Source organism: Poromitra crassiceps, assembly GCF_964638095.1.
Source record: "Poromitra crassiceps genome assembly, chromosome: 14".
Taxonomy (NCBI): Eukaryota; Metazoa; Chordata; class Actinopteri; order Beryciformes; family Melamphaidae; genus Poromitra; species Poromitra crassiceps.
Genome location: NC_139633.1, coordinates 41016535 through 41036327, shown reverse-complemented (window position 1 = coordinate 41036327; position 19793 = coordinate 41016535). Strand labels below are relative to the sequence as shown.

The 19793-nt window shown below is 43.9% G+C and overlaps 1 protein-coding gene across 2 annotated transcripts in view; it reads right to left on the bottom strand.

Moving 5' to 3' along the window:
• Positions 1-19793, bottom strand: part of LOC310789331 (protein NLRC3-like) — a 345423-nt gene that overhangs the window by 113084 nt on the left and 212546 nt on the right. For both annotated transcript variants that reach the window (XM_083650950.1, XM_083650949.1), the window contains exons 2-3: positions 4538-4624; positions 3084-3348 (exon numbers count right to left, since the gene is read on the bottom strand). In XM_083650950.1, the coding sequence (XP_083507076.1) occupies positions 3084-3336 (253 nt within the window). In that variant the 5' untranslated portion in view covers positions 3337-3348; positions 4538-4624. The remainder of the gene's footprint in view (positions 1-3083; positions 3349-4537; positions 4625-19793) is intronic.

Genomic DNA, 19793 nt, shown 5'->3' with positions numbered 1-19793 from the left:
TTCCTCTGAGACATGGGCAGTAGCCAGCCGCTTCTTTTCACCTGACAGGGAAAGCTTCACCGGTAGGACATAGCACGTGGGAGGATCACGCTATTCCAACGAGTTCCCCTCCCCTTGAACAGGCGCCCCGAACGACCAGAGGAGGCACTGTAGCACCACTTCAGCGACCATGCTTGTGATCATGTGCACCCACATGATCACTAAAACTCACTAATACCAAACTCCAAGGGGGAAAATGCAGTCTCATCGGGGGTGCACACTCAATGTCTGTTTTCTGCCTTTGTTTTAACCATAACATAACTGGAATCAATTGAACTCACAGATATTCACTAATCCTCTCCCTGCTGTTGTTTTTCCTGGAGGCCTGAAAGTGGCTTGATTGCCCAACCTGTTTCACCTGAACACTGGAGCTCAAAGTGGACCAAACCAAGCTGGAAGCTGGTAAACAGCATTAAAACAAAGTCAAAAGGGACACTGAACATTACTTTTATAGTAATTGTGAACATTCTTAATCATACTATTGTTTAGTAGGCGATGGCCTAAGAAAATGCAGACAAAAAGTTATACATTTGAAATTGCATTATTATGGATTATCCCATGTGGGTGGAGTAAGGGCGGAGTTAAGGTGTATAAAAGAGAGGTTTCAGCATTTGCCCAAATTCTTTCTGTCCTGCTGCTGAGTTGCTGAGAGGAGCTCAAACACCCTGATTTAAAGGTGAATTTCATCTTTTTTCTTCTGTCATTTGGGTTGATTGTTATACTTGTAATTTGGGTTGATTGTTTAACTTGTCATATGGGTTGATTGTTTAACTTGTCGTTGTTACACTTTGTTTATATGGGTAAATAATTGTTTCTTGTCATCCACAGGCAACCGTGTTGGTGGTTGCCTCTGTACATTGTCACTTTTGGATGTTGGGAGAAATAAATATCCTGCAGCTTGTCTGACTGTGTACGTGCCATCCTTCCTACTTATGGTTTAAATTCAGTGTCAATGGTTTACACTACCTTCACCTAAGACATAGGTGTGACAATGATATTGCATGTTTTGGTGAGGGGTTCATATATGAAGGAAACCCCCAGGGGGCACGGGGAGAACATGCAAACGCCACACAGAAAGGCCCTTTTGACGACCCCACCCGGGCGGTAGGCACTCGAGAGGACATGCGGACGGGCACGCACTCCTTCAGCGCTCGCAGCGTCCCAGGTGCAAATCGAACCCAGCATACCACTCTCTGAACCAGCATCCAATGTGAAGTGTGGACCTCACGTTCAATGATCTTCCCCTTGAGAAATTTCTCCGGATTCAATGGGAAGTGGAGTCCAACCACTTCCAGCTTAATGTCAGGCCCAAGTAGATGAGTGCGCGGGACTGTTATTTAAATCCCGCTCCCGCCTGCTATAACAAAAGGCGGGGTCCCGCGGTACTTAATTGAACTGGCCTCTCATAAAAATCACATGTTTTCCTAATGTAGTGCTGTTTAAAGGCTGCTGCATTCAATTTAATCCCACCGGTTACAATAGTGACCGTATAATGCTTTTTTGGTTATAAGGCTCTAAAAATGTCACTGAAGGAGGTATCAATAGATTTCCTGCAAATATTGACATAACAAAGTGTCTCAATCAAATATGTGCAGTGTCGCATGTTTCATGTGAATTGTCACATGACCAGAGCTGTTTAATACCTGTAAAGTACCATGTTGTACGTATATATATATATATATATATATATATATATATATATATAGACATTACTGGAAAATACCTATGTTGTGTGTATATATATAGACATATTATTGTAACCTTCTTGGTTGAGGTCCGCCATAAGAAAGCTCTCCTGTTTCTTCAGGATACCATAGAAGATATCTTTGGCTCTATCTCCACTGACATGCAGAAAGTTATAGGGCTCATCTCCCGAGCAAAACAAGGAAGCCATTGAGAATTGGCAAGAAGAAAAATGTGGATCTAGCTGTCAAGGAAGTAACTAAGTTGGAGTGTTCAACTTCCGTATGATCTTTGTGTGCAACACACGACCATGACCCAGGATTGCGGGTTGTTTCCCCCCATTTTGGGCGTGGTTTCTGAATCATGACGCGCTCCGCAGTGTCTCTATAGTTCATAATACCCTCCTTATCATGGGTCAGATAATCTTATGTAGTTTATAAGGCTTTCGGGAGCTGTGACATAAAGTAAAAGTATGAACTCAATGGACTCCCTCCTCACACATCTATCTGCTGTTAGGGGACTCCCTCCTCACACATCTATCTGCTGTTAGGGGACTCCCTCCTCACACATCTATCTGCTGTCAGGGGACTCCCTCCTCACACATCTATCTGCTGTTAGGGGACTCCCTCCTCACACATCTATCTGTTAGGGGACTCCCTCCTCACACATCTATCTGCTGTTAGGGGACTCCCTCCTCACACATCTATCTGCTGTTAGGGGACTCCCTCCTCACACATATATCTGCTGTTAGGGGACTCCCTCCTCACACATCTATCTGCTGTTAGGGGACTCCCTCCTCACATCTATCTGCTGTTAGGGGACTCCCTCTTCACACATCTATCTGCTGTTAGGGGACTCCCTCCTCACAGATCTATCTGTTAGGGGACTCCCTCCTCACACATCTATCTGTTAGGGGACTCCCTCCTTACACATCTATCTGCTGTTAGGGGACTCCCTCCTCACACATCTATCTGTTAGGGGATTCCCTCCTCACACATCTATCTGCTGTTAGGGGACTCCCTCCTCACACATCTATCTGTTAGGGGACTCCCTCCTCACACATCTATCTGATGTTAGGGGACTCCCTCCTCACACATCTATCTGCTGTTAGGGGACTCCCTCCTCACACATCTATCTGCTGTTACGGGACTCCCTCCTCACACATCTATCTGCTGTTAGGGGACTCCCTCCTCACACATATATCTGCTTTTAGGGGACTCCCTCCTCACACATCTATCTGCAAGCAAGATAGGCTAACAGTTCATGCTATTGTTCCTATAATATAGTATACTTAATTTACGCATATGACCAAAAGGTTGAGGTTTGTCACCTGTCCGCACTTTTCTCTTCCTATGACTTACCTTCTGACAAACTTTGCACTAGATCATTCTTCTTCATCTCCCTCAAAACTCTCTTGGTCACCTCCAGAGAGTTTTCAGGGTAGGTCTGGACCATCTCATCCACTGTGTCCATCCTGTCTGCATTACACAGTCGGCTCTTTGGGATGACTGGGAAGCCTTCCAGGAAGTCCGCCTTCTGCAGGAGCCACTTGAACTCCTTGAACTCTTCATCGTCCAAACCCTTCAATACTTGTAGCAGCTTGTTAGATGCCATCCTTGTTGCTCCCTGCAAATCAGAGGTTATTTTCAACTCAATTATGTAATTTCTTCACTGTGATGATTAAAAATGCATCTCAGCTCATGTGGTGTCCTGGTGGCTTTTTGGCTCATGACCACTCAAAACTGAAGACTCAGGTCATGTGACCTCATCAAGGACATGATAAACGTGACAGATTTGCATAAGAGACTAGACGTTGACAGACGTTGTTAAACTTACACAAACCACCTATCCTGTCACACATGAAACAATTATAAAATATAATTATATATATATATATATAAGGGCTGTCAGCGTTAAAGCGTTAATCGCGATGCGATTAGGGGCCAACCATAACGCGTTAACGAGGTCGCAGCGGTTTTCCTGTCTCCTTCCTGTGCAGGCATGGAAGAGAAAGACAGCAATATGCTTCTAAATGGCTCGTTTTACTTTAAAAAACTCCCAAATGGCACAGTGGACAAGTCAACAGTAGTTTGCACCTTGTGTAAAACGGAATTAAAATATCACCGAAGTACATCGAGTTTGAGCTATCACCTAAAAGCTAAGCATACCGGCGCAGCTAGTGGCCAGCTAGCAGACAGCTAGCTAGCGCGAGACTCATCACTCATTCTTCCTTCAGAGTCTCGGATGCGCGGGTCCTCTAACCACTGGGAGGTTGGCTCCATTGCTTCACACGATATACACGTTATCAATACACAGTTTCCAATACCGAGCCATTATTCACATGGAAGTGTCAACGTTTTTAGCTCAGATACAGCCTTCTTCTGCTGTCTCATTTTGGGTTTCAACTGCTCCACAGCACCGCCGCCGGAAGTATCGGTTCTGGTGCGTGTACTGTACCGTTTACAATTGTGCATTTATTTTCTATTCAAGATATATTTTGTAGACAGTGTTACCTCCTGTCTACATTGCACTTCTATTGAATTGAAAATAAATCTAAAATTCAAGATCACAAAGTACATTTATTTGCATTAATTTGATTCCCAATCACGACACACTGGTAAGAATTATTAATATCTAATTAAAAATGCTTTGAAATGCAAAACAATGGCATTTTAAACATGCGATACAAAGATGCGATTCATCGCGATGCACTATAGTTAATCGCAAGATGCATCGCGATTAAGAAAATTAATCGTTTGACAGCCCTAATATATATTATATATATATATATACATTTTCGTTTTCGCTCACATACCTCTGAAGATGTTCAGGAATGGTCAGCCACCAATATTGGACAATCTAGGGAGCCGTAGTCAGCGCTGCTCATTTTCAGTGTGAAAGCCTAGTGGAAAAAAATACACAGGACTTGTTAATAATGCAATTAGTAAATGTGTTTTGATGCCATATCTACAGGACCACTTTGTTACAAACACTCAATACTACATGTATGTTTCCTCAGCATGGTCAGAACAGAGGGTGCTTCCCAGTTTTCACTTCCTTTATTTCTGTCAACTGTTAAATATATTTTTCCTTTCTTTACTTGGTACATTGGTAAATGGAAAAAGCAGCAACAGCCAACAGGGCGTGGCTGCCTCAGAAGTCCTCAAACAGTAGAACTCTCTGGCTGCTCCAGCACAACACATTCTCACAGCCAAGTCCTCAGACAGAACTCTCTGGCTGCTCCAGCACAACACATTCTCACAGTCAAGTCCTCAAACAGTAGAACTCTCTGGCTGCTCCAACACAACACATTCTCACAGTCAAGTCCTCAAACAGTAGAACTCTCTGGCTGCTCCAACACAACACATTCTCACAGCCAAGTCCTCAAACAGTAGAACTCTCTGGCTGCTCCAACACAACACATTCTCACAGCCAAGTCCTCAAACAGTAGAACTCTCTGGCTGCTCCAACACAACACATTCTCACAGCCAAGTCCTCAAACAGTAGAACTCTCTGGCTGCTCCAGCACAACACATTCTCACAGCCAAGTCCTCAAACAGTAGAACTCTCTGGCTGCTCCAACACAACACATTCTCACAGCCAAGTCCTCAAACAGTAGAACTCTCTGGCTGCTCCAGCACAACACATTCTCACAGTCAAGTCCTCAAACAGTAGAACTCTCTGGCTGCTCCAGCACAACACATTCTCACAGCCAAGTCCTCAAACAGTAGAACTCTCTGGCTGCTCCAACACAACACATTCTCACAGCCAAGTCCTCAAACAGTAGAACTCTCTGGCTGCTCCAGCACAACACATTCTCACAGTCAAGTCCTCAAACAGTAGAACTCTCTGGCTGCTCCAGCACAACACATTCTCACAGTCAAGTCCTCAAACAGTAGAACTCTCTGGCTGCTCCAGCACAACACATTCCCACAGTCAAGTCCTCCAACAGTAGAACTCTCTGGCTGCTCCAGCACAACACATTCTCACAGTCAAGTCCTCAAACAGTAGAACTCTCTGGCTGCTCCAGCACAACACATTCTCACAGTCAAGTCCTCAGACAGTAGAACTCTCTGGCTGACCTGTTATAGTGTTTAGGCAAAGATCAGACTAGAGCAGAATAGGACAGGCCAGATTAGGCTGTAGATTAGGTAGATCCCCTATGTCCCAGTTAGCTCTGGTTAATGTCTAGAGTAGTCAGTTTGTCTGACCTTCTCCCCCCCCCCTCTCTTTCTCTTTCCCCCTTCCCCCGCTCCTTCCCCTCTTCTCCCTTCCTGTTCTCTCCTCTCCCACATTTCCCATCCCCCCCCACCTCCTCTCTTTCCATGCTCTTTCCTCCCCCACATCCCACCGCTCTCCCTCTCCTGCTCTCTCCTCTTTCTCCCCTCTGCTCCTTCTCCTTCTCCCCAATTTCTCCCCTCTCTCACATTCCCCCTGTTCTCCCTCCCCTGCACCCTCCCACCTCTCCTTCTCTGTTCTCTCCTCCCCCACATTTCCCATTTTCTCCCCACCTCCTCCCTCTCCCTGCCCTCTCCTCCCCCACATCCCCCCGCTCTCCCTCCCTCCTCCACTCTCCTGCTCTCTCCTCTTCCCCCCTTCCCCCACTACTCTAAAGCATAGTACACATTCTACTCCAAAGCATGGCACCCATTCTATCCCCTCCAATATTCCGCCACTATTTAAAGCATGGCACTCATTCTTCCCTAAAGCGAGGCACCCATAAGCTCTATATGTGAACATGTGTTTATTTGGCAAAGGGACTCACTACTAAAGGCTTGCAGCCAATTAACTCATTGAGTGCCATGGACGAGCATGTTCGTCATTTCGTTTAGTAACGTAGAGTGCCAAGGACGAGTATGTTCGTCAATTGCGTTTTTTGACGGTGGGACGTGGATCAAAGCATCAGGCATCTCCTGTACAAATATGGGAGCTATTGAAGGTGTATAACCTATTTTACAGAACCCTTAGGTGGCGACAGTGCTCTCCAGATTACAGAAAGGCGAGGAAAAAACAAAGAAGAAGTCGTTGGGGAAACGGAAATCACATCGCATCCGTATGCATCGATATGCATGAAGCATAACGTTAGCTGTGCCTGCAGCAGCCAATCTGCTGTCACAATTGAGCCCCTCCGTGTCCGTTGCGACAGCCCATCTGCATGATCAGCCGTGGAGTTGTTATTATTCTCAACTGGAAGCATGGGAGCCGGTGACAAACACACGCGGAACGCTGTAAAAAAGCTGGATGTAGCGCACCGGCCGCACCCTTCACTGTGCACAGCAGCAGAAAGCCACCAGAGACACTCCCACTACGAGGGGTTTGCAGTTGAGGCGGGGGGGGGGGGTGGGGCATGCAGAGCAGCACACAACACCCAGACAGACCCAGACAGCAGGACAGGATTGGCAAACGGAAGCCAGAATATCCGATGCCCACCAGCAGCAAATCAAGACCAGCAAGAAGCTGCAACCAGCAGCGCACGCAGGGGCCAGCGCTGCTGGTTGCAGCTAAAAAATATTATTCTGCCAAACAAAATTCCCTGGCCTTCACTGTTTTATTGAAGGAAATTATTTTTGAGGTGTGACTACATTAGAAAATATTAGCTTCAGAGTCAGTGATGTGCTTGAAATGTTTAATTTCACAAAAGGCTCATTATCTCAGCTTCTAGAAAAAAATGGCTGTTTTTGGTTAAATCAAGCTATCTTCTCAGGCTCATAACTAAAGAACGGAAAATGGGATCAATAAACTTTTTTTTGCAGATGATAGAAGAGAGTCTCCTCGTTCTTTGTGCGTGTTCCGTGTTTACATAGTAATATCACACAATATTCTGTGGGCCTCGAGAAATCACTGAAAACGCTCTGAAACTCTGGCACTGGGAGCGTCCGTTCTCCAAAAGTGGCTGGCACTCAATGAGTTAAATTAGGCATAGTTTGGTTGCTAAGAAATCGACATATGTCCGTTTGCAAGATGTGTGTCTATATTTCTCTATCATATAATTGTTCGATGTGTTATTATTACTACTGTAATTTGTTAATGTTGTGTCAGCTAGCCCTCCTCTCCCTGTTCTCTCCGTATAGTCTCCCATACTCCCCTATACTCCCATACTCTTCCATACGCTCTCTCCTCTCCCACATTTCCCATTCTCTCCCCACCTCCTCCCTCCCCCTGCTCTCTTCTCCCCCACACCCCCCCCGCTCCCCCCCTTTCCCCTCTCCTGCTCTCTCCTCTTGCTCCTTCCCCACCTCCTATACCCTCCAACATTTCCCATTCCCTCCCCACCCCATCACTCTCTCACATTCCCCCTGCTCTCCTCCCTTCTCCTGCTCTCTCCTCTGCTCTATCCTTCATTTCTATATTTTCTCTATTTCTCTATCAATTGTTCAAATGTTATCTTTATTCTGTATATTCTTGCTACTGTTGTGTCAGCTAGAATTAGCTAGATATATTTTCTGTGAAGCCCTCTGAGACATGCTTGTGAATTAGGGCTATATAAATAAACTTGACTTGACTTGACTTGACTCTGGCTGCTCCAGCACAACACATTCTCACAGTCAAGTCCTCAAACAGTAGAACATTTGCTCAGGAACTTTTTTCAGGCCCCGGGTAACTCTCTTACTTTTCAACGAGGTCGGAGTTGACATGGTTGACAGACGAGGTTGGCAGTGAATGTTGTAAGGTTAGGCACGAGGTAGTCTCGCTGGCCAGCCTCCCCTGCTCTACTCTGCTCTCCCATTGGAGCGACTGTTTCATTCGCTGCCAGATGTCCGCTCCCGGCTTATTACAAGCTCTGTCATTGCCTCCGACCATGTCAATCAGAGCGGCTTCCGCTCCCTCCTCCTTATGTGTAGCTGTAAATAGTGAAAACAACAATGCTAACGAGCTAGCAAGCTAACAGCAGAAACCTACATGCTAGCTCGTTGCTACACGCTGAAAATGGCAAGTTGGATTATTGGAAACTATTTTCCAATAGCACTGCAGCCACGTGGCGGCAGCTAAACTAGACACGAGGTTGACGAAGTCGGGGTTAGGCAATAGCCCCCCTGGTGGTTGTTTAGGGGTTAGGTTTGGGCTTAGGTCAAGCCAGTCTCTTCCACAATCTTCTTCTTATGCTCCAGAGCAGGTTAGGAAATTCACTCCTCCCCCCCCTTTCATGGAATATGTTTTGGGGGCATTTTGGATAAATTCCAGGGCAATTATTTTTATCAAATGTTGGGAAATACGTTATCATTGTTCGTCTTTGTTGCATAACAGACCAATATTCAATAACTCGTATCCAAACTTATTTTATTTCTAAAAGTAAGCAAAAATACTAAACAGCTTTCATTGAAACAAGCTGAAAAAGTTAGGCCTATATCCTTATTTCTCTACTCTTTCTGTTACAGGAGGCAATAGAGTCTATGTGCCCCTGTAACGGGGGTCACCACTAGGGGTGCTCCAAAAAATTCATTCTTGAAAGGATTGCGATTCTCAATGCCACGATTCCTGGATCGATTCCAAACTCCCAAGAATCGATTCTTCAATGTCAAATTTGTAATGCTGTGGATGTCTTTTTGAGCTGCACGTGAAGGCATCACCTCACCGCGGAACCAATGGTGTCCTTTGAAAAAAGCATGTGATCTACTCGTCATAGGAAGAGCGGAAAGGCTCTCAGCTCAGACGGGCTTGGCTCAGAGCCACAAGCCAACCTAGCTGGCTGCCAACGGTCACATAAACAGATGGAAATAAAATGTGTCAGATGATGGTTTTGTACACGGGAGACAGGGCTACAGTTGCAGCAGACAATAGTGCTAGCTAGCGTTAGCTGGCTGGCATGAATGCAGTGGCGTGTCTAGGGAGTGGCCTGGGGTGGCATGGGCCACCCCTAGAATCTGATTGGCCACCCCAGGTGCCACCCCATATGATTGGCTCTCTGCACAGTCAGTAAACCAAGCTTCCGTGTATAGGCGCAATCCAGTCTTAAACCTGAGAGGCAGTAATGAGCCATAGTAGTGTCTAGCCTGCCGAAAGCCCCAGAGAAGAAGATCTTGATTTGAGGATTTGGCGCAGCTGAGCAGCAAACAACTTAACGCTAAACCAATGTCATGTGTGTGTGTGTGTGTGACGAAGTGAAGCGTCCTCTGTCTGATTCCTGGCGGCTACATGGACCAGGTGTGTTGATTCAGGAAGGCCTTTTTCTGGTACAAGGCATAAGTTATCAGAAGGTTAGTTTAGCCAATCTCTACTCTGCCTTCCCGGCGCATCCCATGGAATGGTGAAGTAAAATAGAGTGAGACAATTTCTTACAGTATATCTGACATTTATTTCTGAGAACAACAGACAGAGATCAACTCCTCTCCTGGTATCAATCGGCCACCCTTTTCCATAGCCACAGACCCTCTTAATAAGCAATTACAAAAGTGGGTGGTCCTCTGTCTTCTGATGATGATTTCCCGTCAGTCAACTTCTCCTTTCCTATTTTTCCAGTTGGGGAGGGCTGATGTTCTCCGGAACTGGAAGCTTTCACTTCCAGATGTGACACTGCCTCTTCAATCAGGAACTGGAGACTTACACTTTCAGATGTGACATTGCTTCTCCACAAACATGCATGCTCCCACATTTCATGCAAAACTTTCATATCTTATAAGACTTGATGGAAAACCCCAGGCTTTTGCTATAAGTTTCTGGTAAACCTCAACATGGCGAATGCCACCCAATTCCGGCCTTCTCGATAAAAACATGGACCGTACAGTCTATAAGCCAGCAAGCAGATTAGCCTTTTGTTAACATTTACTATAACCCTTACTTCTATCAGAGACACACATAATGTTAACATTTTACTTAATTTGTCAGTACAAAGGAAACATGTCAACATGTTTACCTTAACACGAGAATCATGTGATTTTGGTGACCTTAATTTTAGAGAACTGATCAGATACATTTCAGAGAATCTGGGGATTTTCGATGGAACACTGCAAGGAAAGAGGAAGTTTGACGACAGACAGGAGGGTTTCAGATATACATTTGACTCAACTTTACTATAGAAACGGATGTTTTCGTCTGGAGATTGGAATAAACAGGGAACAGAAATCATAGTTTCATTTTTAGACGGCATACCCACCAGAGCCCCGTACACACACACATGCACGGACACACACAGACACACGCACGCACACACAGGGCCAGGGCCGTAGCTAGCTATGAGGACGGGGAGGTCCGGACCTCCCCTAATATTTCAGAGGGAAAAAAAAAAATTTTTTTTTTTTTTTTTTTTTTTTTTTATAAAACAATCTGCATGGAAAAGCATGAAAAACACGGGATCGCTTTTATTTTGAAACGAAAGGCAGGTCAGGCAGGAAGTCATCTGACGCCGCGTCCGCGGTAACTTGATTCCGAGAGAGCAGCAGCATGGTGGTGAGTGATGACTGTCTGTCTGGCGAGATAATTGAAGGTGAGCGAGCGAGTGAACAGTGAGCGAGTGAACGACAGACAGTGAGTGACACTGACAGATTTTTTAGCAACAACCAAGAAAGTAAGTGTCTAGTCTGTCTCTTAAGTAATGTTACCTGTGTGACACGTTGGGATGCTACTGGCTAATCATGCATGATGCCAATTGCCAAGCTCCCGAAGTCAGGTATGCAGGTGGCTATATGCATGGTTTCAGTTTCATGACCCAATAAGTAACAAAAAGAGGTGGTGTAAAGTTAAAAACAACATAATATATTTTATTTTATTTTTCAATCGTTCCTATCAGGAATAAATAAATGTCCCTCTGTATGTTTTTTTTATTATCGATGATGACTTTGTGTGTTGTGTACGGCTTGGGTTGTGTACCTGTGTTTGTAGGTGTCATTTTGATATGAATTTGGCTAAAACAGTTTGTGTTTGTTAGTTACAATTATGTTGACAGGAGAGCTGAGCAGGTGGTGACATGAAAGAGAATATACTGAATAATGACATCACAACAGTATAATCCTAATGTTGATTTAAAATGATATATTACTCTAAATATGGCTTAAAAAGGGGGGGGAAAAAACCCAATTTTTTTTCGCCGCCGCCCTAACGGGCGCCGCCGAATCCGCCTCCCCTTGCTGGACCTCCCCTATTTCGGAACTCTGGCTACGGCCCTGCACAGGGCCGGGCAACATTATCCTACATATCAATACTGGGTATCATAACATTAGGATATGGCACAAGCGCTGTCCCTCCATGGTATATTTCCGCATCAGTGTTCTATATGCTATTTATTTATTGTGGCATGCGTGAGTAGACTCTTTGATACACATGACATAGCTACTGTGCCAGTGGTTTAAAGAAAGACAACATACATTACCTGCCAACAAACACAGAGATTTTCACTTTGAAATTAAGCACCCTCGCTAAAAAAAATATCATGACATGTTACGTAGACTTGAAACTTCACCCTGTCTTTAAAACTAAGCTTGCTACTAACAGGGTAAATGGACAATACACCTGTGTGCTAGGCTACGTGATAATGTGGTGCAGCAGGTGTGTTTTCATCTCAGCTTGCTAGTTGCTAACATGAGCAAACCTGTCGTCAGTCATTGTTTGGTTGTCAATGCTAATGCTAGCTAGGTAAATCTGTCTTGTGTAACTTTGTAGGCCTGATGTGAGCATGTCAAATGTATCCATGCATGCACAAGGAAATCTATTGTGCAAGAGATAGATAAAAGTGACATACAGTATGTATTCATGTGACTATTACAGTATGAAAAGAAATCAGAACATTGAGGATTTCTTCTCCATCAAAACAAAGAAATTAAAAACTGCACAGCAGGACAGAGCAGCCAGCAGCACTGCTACCAGTCAGTCACAGTCAGAGCTGCAGGAGAGAGCAGCAACAAGCTCTCCTCCTTGTATTGTCAGTCAGATGAGTCAAGCCAGCAGCTTGACAGCAGGGATGTACAGCAGGAGCCCCCAGCTGTATGTGTGTGTATGTATATACTGTCAAATCCTAATAGTTCCAGTAGTAGTAGTAACCTAAACAGTAGTAACCTAAACAGTTATCTTGATATTGCCTTGATGTCAATGGAATTGTGGTTAATTGCCAGACATTGCAACTAAATTTGAAACTTGTCAATAATGTGTGTAGAACTGGGAAGCTTTATATTACATTTGTATGGTGCTACTCTGTGTGATTGATGGGTCTATTTCTCTTAAATTATGCTTTAAACACAGGAACGTAAGACACTGTAATGTTACTAATTAAAGTAGATATATGTAGTCTAGTTGGGATGAACATGGTAAATTAATGCTATTCTGACGTGTGCCGTGTGCGTGCACAGTGCGAGTGACTTTTTTTTTGGCTAAAAGTCCAAAAAATGTCAAATTTTCTTCTGCACCGCCCTCGCGGGTGGCGCCGTGGCCACCCCTTCGTAAGTCTGTGCCCCACTTGTGCCACCCTGGTAAAAAAAAGTCTGGACACGCCACTGCATGAATGAGATGGCTAGTTAGCATTTTACTGTTGATGGCAGGGGCGGTTCTAGGCCTTTTTTGGGTGGGCTTTAGCCCACCCAAAAATAGTCTCAGCCCACCCAAAAAAAAAAGAAAAAAAGTTTTTTTTTTTTTTTTTTTTCTTTCTCTCCAAATCCATGGTGGTCATTAGTAGCAGTTTCTGTTAAAATTATCTTTATTTATTATTTATTTTTGCTTTAAAACTATTTTTTTAATTTTCTGCTTAACTCATTGAGTGCCAGCCACTTTTGGAGAACGGACGCTCCCAGTGCCAGAGTTTCAGAGCGTTTTCAGTGATTTCTTGAGGCCCACAGAATATTGTGTGATATTACTATGTAAACACCGAACACGCACAAAGAACGAGGAGACTCTATTGTATCATCCGCAAAAAAAAGTTTATTGATACCATTTTCCGTTCTTTAGTTATGAGCCGGAGAAGATAGGTTGTTTTCAGCAAAAACAGGCGTTTCAAATTAGAAGCTGAGATATTCAGCCTTTTGTGAAATGAAGCATTTCAAGCACATTCACTGACTCTGAAGCTAATATTTTCTGACCTGAAACATCTGAACAGCACCCACACACCCCTCAACTCCAAACTCCTCCTCTGTGGGAGTGTCTCTGGTGGCTCTGCTCGCTCTGCTGGCTGCTGCGTGTGTCAGGCGAGTCTCTGCTGCCTGCTATGGCAGGCTCTGCTGCCTTACGGATCCACGTTCGGATGGCGGCCGCTCGTCGGGGGAGTCTGGATCGGGCTCACGTTCGTCTGCGTTTCTGGGGTTTCGGTTGTGAGCTGGGATGAAGCTGCGTCCGATTATAGGCTTTCTGCTGCGCGTTTCAAAGTGCGCTGCACCCAGTCTATTTTCGGAGCGCTCAGCCTTGTGCGCCGGCTCCCAGCGCGACACTGAAAAGCCACACCATTCTCATGAGAATGGTTTGGCTTTGGTTTTATTTTCTGGCGGCTAATCGTGTGGAGAAACTATGCAGCAGAGACAGAGGGGCTCATTTGTGGGAGCGGATTGACTGCTGTTCGCAGCTAACGTTGGCTCCAGGCAGCCAGAGCAATCTGTGCCGCTCTGGCTCATGCATCGGTTTCTCTTTCATCACGGGGCTTTTTCTGATTTTTTTCCTCAACTTTCTCTAATCTGGAGAGCACTGTCGCCACCTAATGGGTCCATAAAATAGGTTATACACCTTCAATAGCTACAATATTTTTACAGGAGATGCCCGAGGCTTTGATCCACGTCCCACCGTCAAAAAACGCAATTGACGACTTTAGTCGTCTTTGGCACTCTACGTTACTATTCGAATTGACGACTATACTCGTCCTTGGCACTCAATGAGTTAAAGTTCATGAAAAAAAGTGGCATTCTTGTTTTTCCCCACAATAATTTCATAATACCATTTGTAATGCCACCGTTGTAGTGCTGTTGTTCAAAATTAAAGTACATTTTCTCAGATTTATTGGTGTCTTTCTAGTCACACAATTTAATAGTCAGTGTTTCCCATACACTGATCTATTTGTGGTGGTACACCCTATATAGATTTTGACCCCCACAAATACTGCCACATATTAATTTCAACTAGTTGACTGCAAACTCCTGCTTTAGTGCTTACAGTATATTATTATCTTGTCGGAATTTTATTCCAGCCAATAAGTTAGGAAGTTCCCTTTTGATTTAATTTTACTTTTGTTTTGCCTACAAAGCAAAATGTTACTTTACTTGAAACTCCCCTGAAGTGATTTTGGTATTATGTATACAAGCATAATTCTACCATAAGTAACCTGTATGCAGAATATATATAGTATATATAGGGAAACAATTATTTTTTCATTGCTGTAAAACCACAGAACGGTAAAGAAGATATTGATGTGTGTAGTTCTTCATAGATCTAGTCTCTTCATTTTGATCTCAAAGTGCACCAGCTTGATCCATTTTTACTTGAAACTGTACAAAATTTGCCCCCGGACCCCCCTAGGGGTTCAGCGGGCCATGACCTTTGGGTGGGCTGAGCCCACCCAAAGGTCTGATGCTAAAACCGCCCCTGGTTGATGGCTAGCGGTAGCGATGTTAGCATTAACATCAACGTTACAGTGTATATGACAACATTCGTGAAAGCGGCTACCCGCTCGCAATCTTCAAAAAGTCCATTGACTATCTGGCTATCATTATGCATGCTGTCTGGTAGACCGTTTATAATTTAGCAGCTATCTGAATATGCTGCTATGGTTTCAATCTGTGCTTCCTTTATCAAACTACAGCTAATGTTAGCTGCTCAACAACATCCAGTGTGTCTAACATTAGTCGTCAGGCGCAGGTGTGTATTCAGAACACTTGTCAGTGGCCGCAGGGCCGTAGCCAGGGATTTCGGGCCCCATGAAAGGATATCACATCGGGCCCACGGATGCCACCGTCCGAAGGGCGGCTGCGGAAAATTTTGGCCATTTGAAGCCCAATTTAGAGGAATATCCCATTTTAAATCAGAGAGTTCTCCAAACTTTTGAGTTTGAAAAAGTAGCCGGATCATGTTCGCGGCGTTTGTTCCAGTGGTCCTTTTCCCAATTAATAAACAAACCTCCAATATGTATCGATGAGTGTGACAATTGAAATAATACAAATAAACATCCTTATAAAGGCCCAATGCTCAATTTAATTATAAATAAAACAATATCCATATGGCAAAACACAAACAGGCAATATATATTTTTAAGAACAAAAAAAATACTAATAACTGTATGTTTCCCACAGGATTTGGAGAGATTGTGGTGGGTAGACCTTGCTTGGACCCTCTTGGGGGGTTCGGGGGGCCATGCCCCTTGTAAGAACAATTTGTACATTTTAAACTAAAATGCATGAATCTGGTTCACTTTGAGAACCAATGTAAGAGGCTAGATCAGGGGTGGGCAATTATTTTTCATGGGGGGCCACATGAGAAACCCAGATTGTTGCCGGGGGCTGAACAAATATTGTCATGCCGTAACCCAGGAACTGTGATGATAGAGAGGACCACAAAAAGATTTCCTCGCCACCAGAGGGCCAGATTTTGCTGAGGGTTGGGGGCTGAACGGCGCCGGGCGCGGAAACATTTGGGCCATTTGAAGTCAGGTTTAGAGGAATAACTAATTTTAAATTAACAGTTGTGATGTCATTATTCAGTCTTAAACACTAATATTTGATCCTTTTCTCACTCACTCCTATATCACCACTTGCTCTCCCTGCAGGGCTTGAAATTACCTTTTTTGGCCACCTGCCAATATGGCTGCTAAGTTACCAGCCAATTAGTATTTCTACTAGCCAAAATGTTTTTCTTGAAATAAACCAGAATATGAGTGGGTTAATTTAAGCATATATCAGTAAGGGACTGTTCATTATTTATGAGAGGGGGGGTATGGTGCAGAAAGGGGGAGGGGTATCAAATATTTTTTTGAGTACTGGGGAGGGACTTGTGTTTTTTATTTTGGTTTTAGGGAGGGTTATACATTCATTTTTTGTATTTTGTATATATTTTAAATGCGTTTTTTCGTTCCAAAATTCGTGTTTACTCCCCTATTTATATCTATGGTTTACCTGTATGGTGACTGGACTTGGTATCTCCCATTCCTTCCTTTCACGTAAACCGCTGCTCCTATGCACTGTGTACAGGCCATGGTACAGGCCCTCACTCGGTCCTGCTGTTTGCTTGGTGCATTGACTGGAAACGTTTATCATCGTTTCAGAGCTGGAATTGTTGACACATATGCAGTTGGCTAGGCTCAGGGCCGGTTCGTACATATAGGCGACATAGGCGACCGCCTAGGGCGGCACTTGGAGGGGCGGCAAATTGTGCGCCTTCACTTGCAGCTCTCCAAATATTCTCCAGCGCTCTCTGCCTCTTCCATGCTCTTCCCCGCTAGATCCATTCTCTCCCCGCTGTCCGCGGCACGAACCGCCCGCCCTACTATGCCTCTGATTGGCTTACCCTGATATTCTTACCCTAACCCAACCAATCATCACTCCTCATGCCTAAACAAGCACTACTACTAGCCAATCAGAGGCAGAGGAGGGCGGGTCATCATGTCTTCTCCATCCCTCTTGAATGAGGAAAAGGGACATAGCCTACAAGTAGCATAATTTACATCATTAACTTTGGGTTAAGGTAGCCTAGGCCATGTGCTTATATGTGTGTACCAGTATTAGTGTAATCAGTAAATTAGCGCGATATTTCTAACGTTGTTTCTGGGTTCCAAAACAATCTGTTTCCCTGTGCGGTGCGCAGTGCGCACTTTGGCTGCCCATTCATTGGAGAGACCAAAATTCCAAGATACAATATCTGAAGTTTCTCAAAGTTGAAACTACCTCTGCAGTAGTAGCCTACAATGAAACAAGACAGACTTAATGGACTGGCAACAATCTCCATATAAAATGAACTGGTAGAGAGAATCCTAATAGAGGATGATTGGATTTATTTAAAGACCTTTGCTGATGCAGCCCCCGCTGGTGTCCACTTCTGAAAGGTAAACAAGCTTTATTTGCCAACAGCTCGTAACAACAACTCGCCTTTGTTAAGTTGTGAATCTGCTGATGATATAGGCTATAGGCTAAATACATTGTGAGTCTTATATTACTGTGCTTGCGCCGCCGTGCGCACATTCCGTGTTTTATGCACATGAGAAAGTGGTAGATACGAGAGATTTGCATAGTTTGAGGGTCTGAAAAATGTGATTATTTGGAAAATATCTGTGCTGTATCATGACTGCTGTGGTTATTGGAGTTATTATGCAGACCTGTGCAGACCTGTGGCGCGTTATTTTTGTAGGTAGGCTATATGGATGTGCAAAATGCCATATTACGTCATGCATACTTTGATGCTGGTATGGTGTTGCCAATTGGGGGCGGCATAATTTGTTCTCGCCTAGAGCGGCAGAATGGCACGCGCCGGCCCTGGCTAGGCTACTGTAGGCTTTATAACTAGGAGATGAGGCAGTTATTGGGCTGGGTAGCCTACTAAACGTTATATGCCCCCCGCCCCCTCTCTCCCCCGATGTCATAGGGCGCTATCAAACGTAGCCAAATCATCGGAAAAGGTCATATTTTCTTCAATACTACCTTTGGTGTGAATATGATAAAGTGTGGTTATTTATGGTGGAGGGAGGGTCATGCATTTATCTCCAGTCACTCAGGGAGGGACATGGAAAAATATTTATAGATCTGGGGAGGGTGAAGGAAAAAAACGAAAACAAAGTCGCCACTGCACCATACCCCCCCCTCTCATAAATAACGGACTGTCCCTAAGTGGCCCGGGATTCTCAAAGCCTGTGTTGAGGGTCACACGAACAAAAGTGCACTCTTGAAGCTAAATAAATCCAAAACCAACAAGTTCATTATTTACATTTTTTACTTCAATGTAGAACAGTAATTTCTCACACATGAGATTACTTTTAGCCTTTTAGTCATAAAGATTATTGAAAGATATTCCATATTCTAGACTGAAATGTTATAACAGAAGTGGAGTATTGGCCAGAATGACATGAACATTTGGACACTTATTCAGCAGGTATCTTGTATGTTGCGTTCAGGTGCACTGTAAAAAAAATAAAAAATAAAATAGGGCCCCTGTCAGTCAAGGGCCCTTGGAATCGTCCACACTTTCCTTCGTGTGGCCGTTTCTCAATAAGGGTTCTTGTGTGTTCTTGCGTTCTTGTGTCCCTGTGAAACATCATCAGTGTCTGCCCACTGTCATCAACCTGCCTTACGATGTTACACTGTGGCAGGCGCGGACTGCATAATCGGGCACGTCGGGCAAATGCCCGGTGGCTTGGCCTGCAAATTTTTTTTTTTTTTTTTTATGTGTGCCCGCAGTCAGGCCACTCACTGAACAGCAGGCCAGGCAGGCCACTGCTCATTTCTGGACTCTTGTGTTGGAGTCTTGAGTTTTGCATTGCTCAACACTTGGCTATTAGTCCAGGCAAAGTAACTCATTTTGGAACAAAAAAAACAAACTAATTGTAAAAGAATTTTTTGCAGCTTAGATCATTTCTATGAGGTGTCCAGAACAACATACTAAAAGTCCTAAGAAATCCTAGTTGAGGAAATATGTTTAATTCTCATCAATCCAAGATGTGTGCCAGTAAGGCCAGACAACAATACACCCCAATGGGGCTATTTTTTTCCTTTACTCCTATCAAAATAAAACTTTATACAATGACAGTATCCATGAGAAGTAACATTTTTTGTATTAAAAGTTTCTTTGAAAATGAATTTGAATATGCAAATGAGCTATACACTAATCGAATATAGGCTACCCAAAATATACCCGCATAGGTGTAAAGGAAAAAATTAAGCCTATCACAATCAAACCTCACACAGTGAAAGTATACATGAAAAGGAACTTTTTTGTTTTACAAGTTTCTTGGAAAAATCTATTTTAAATATGCAAATGAGCTCAACACTAGGCCTAATTGACTTGTCCAATAAGCCATAAAGTCACAAGTAAAACAGGGGCCAAATAACTAACACATTCATGTCTATTCAGTAAGTTAACCTATGCATAAACAAGATAAATTTGAAGACACTTGCCACACTTACCTGGGTCACTTGCCACAAAAAGACTTATATTGACCTTAAGAATTGATTGCACAATCTTGCCTCCAG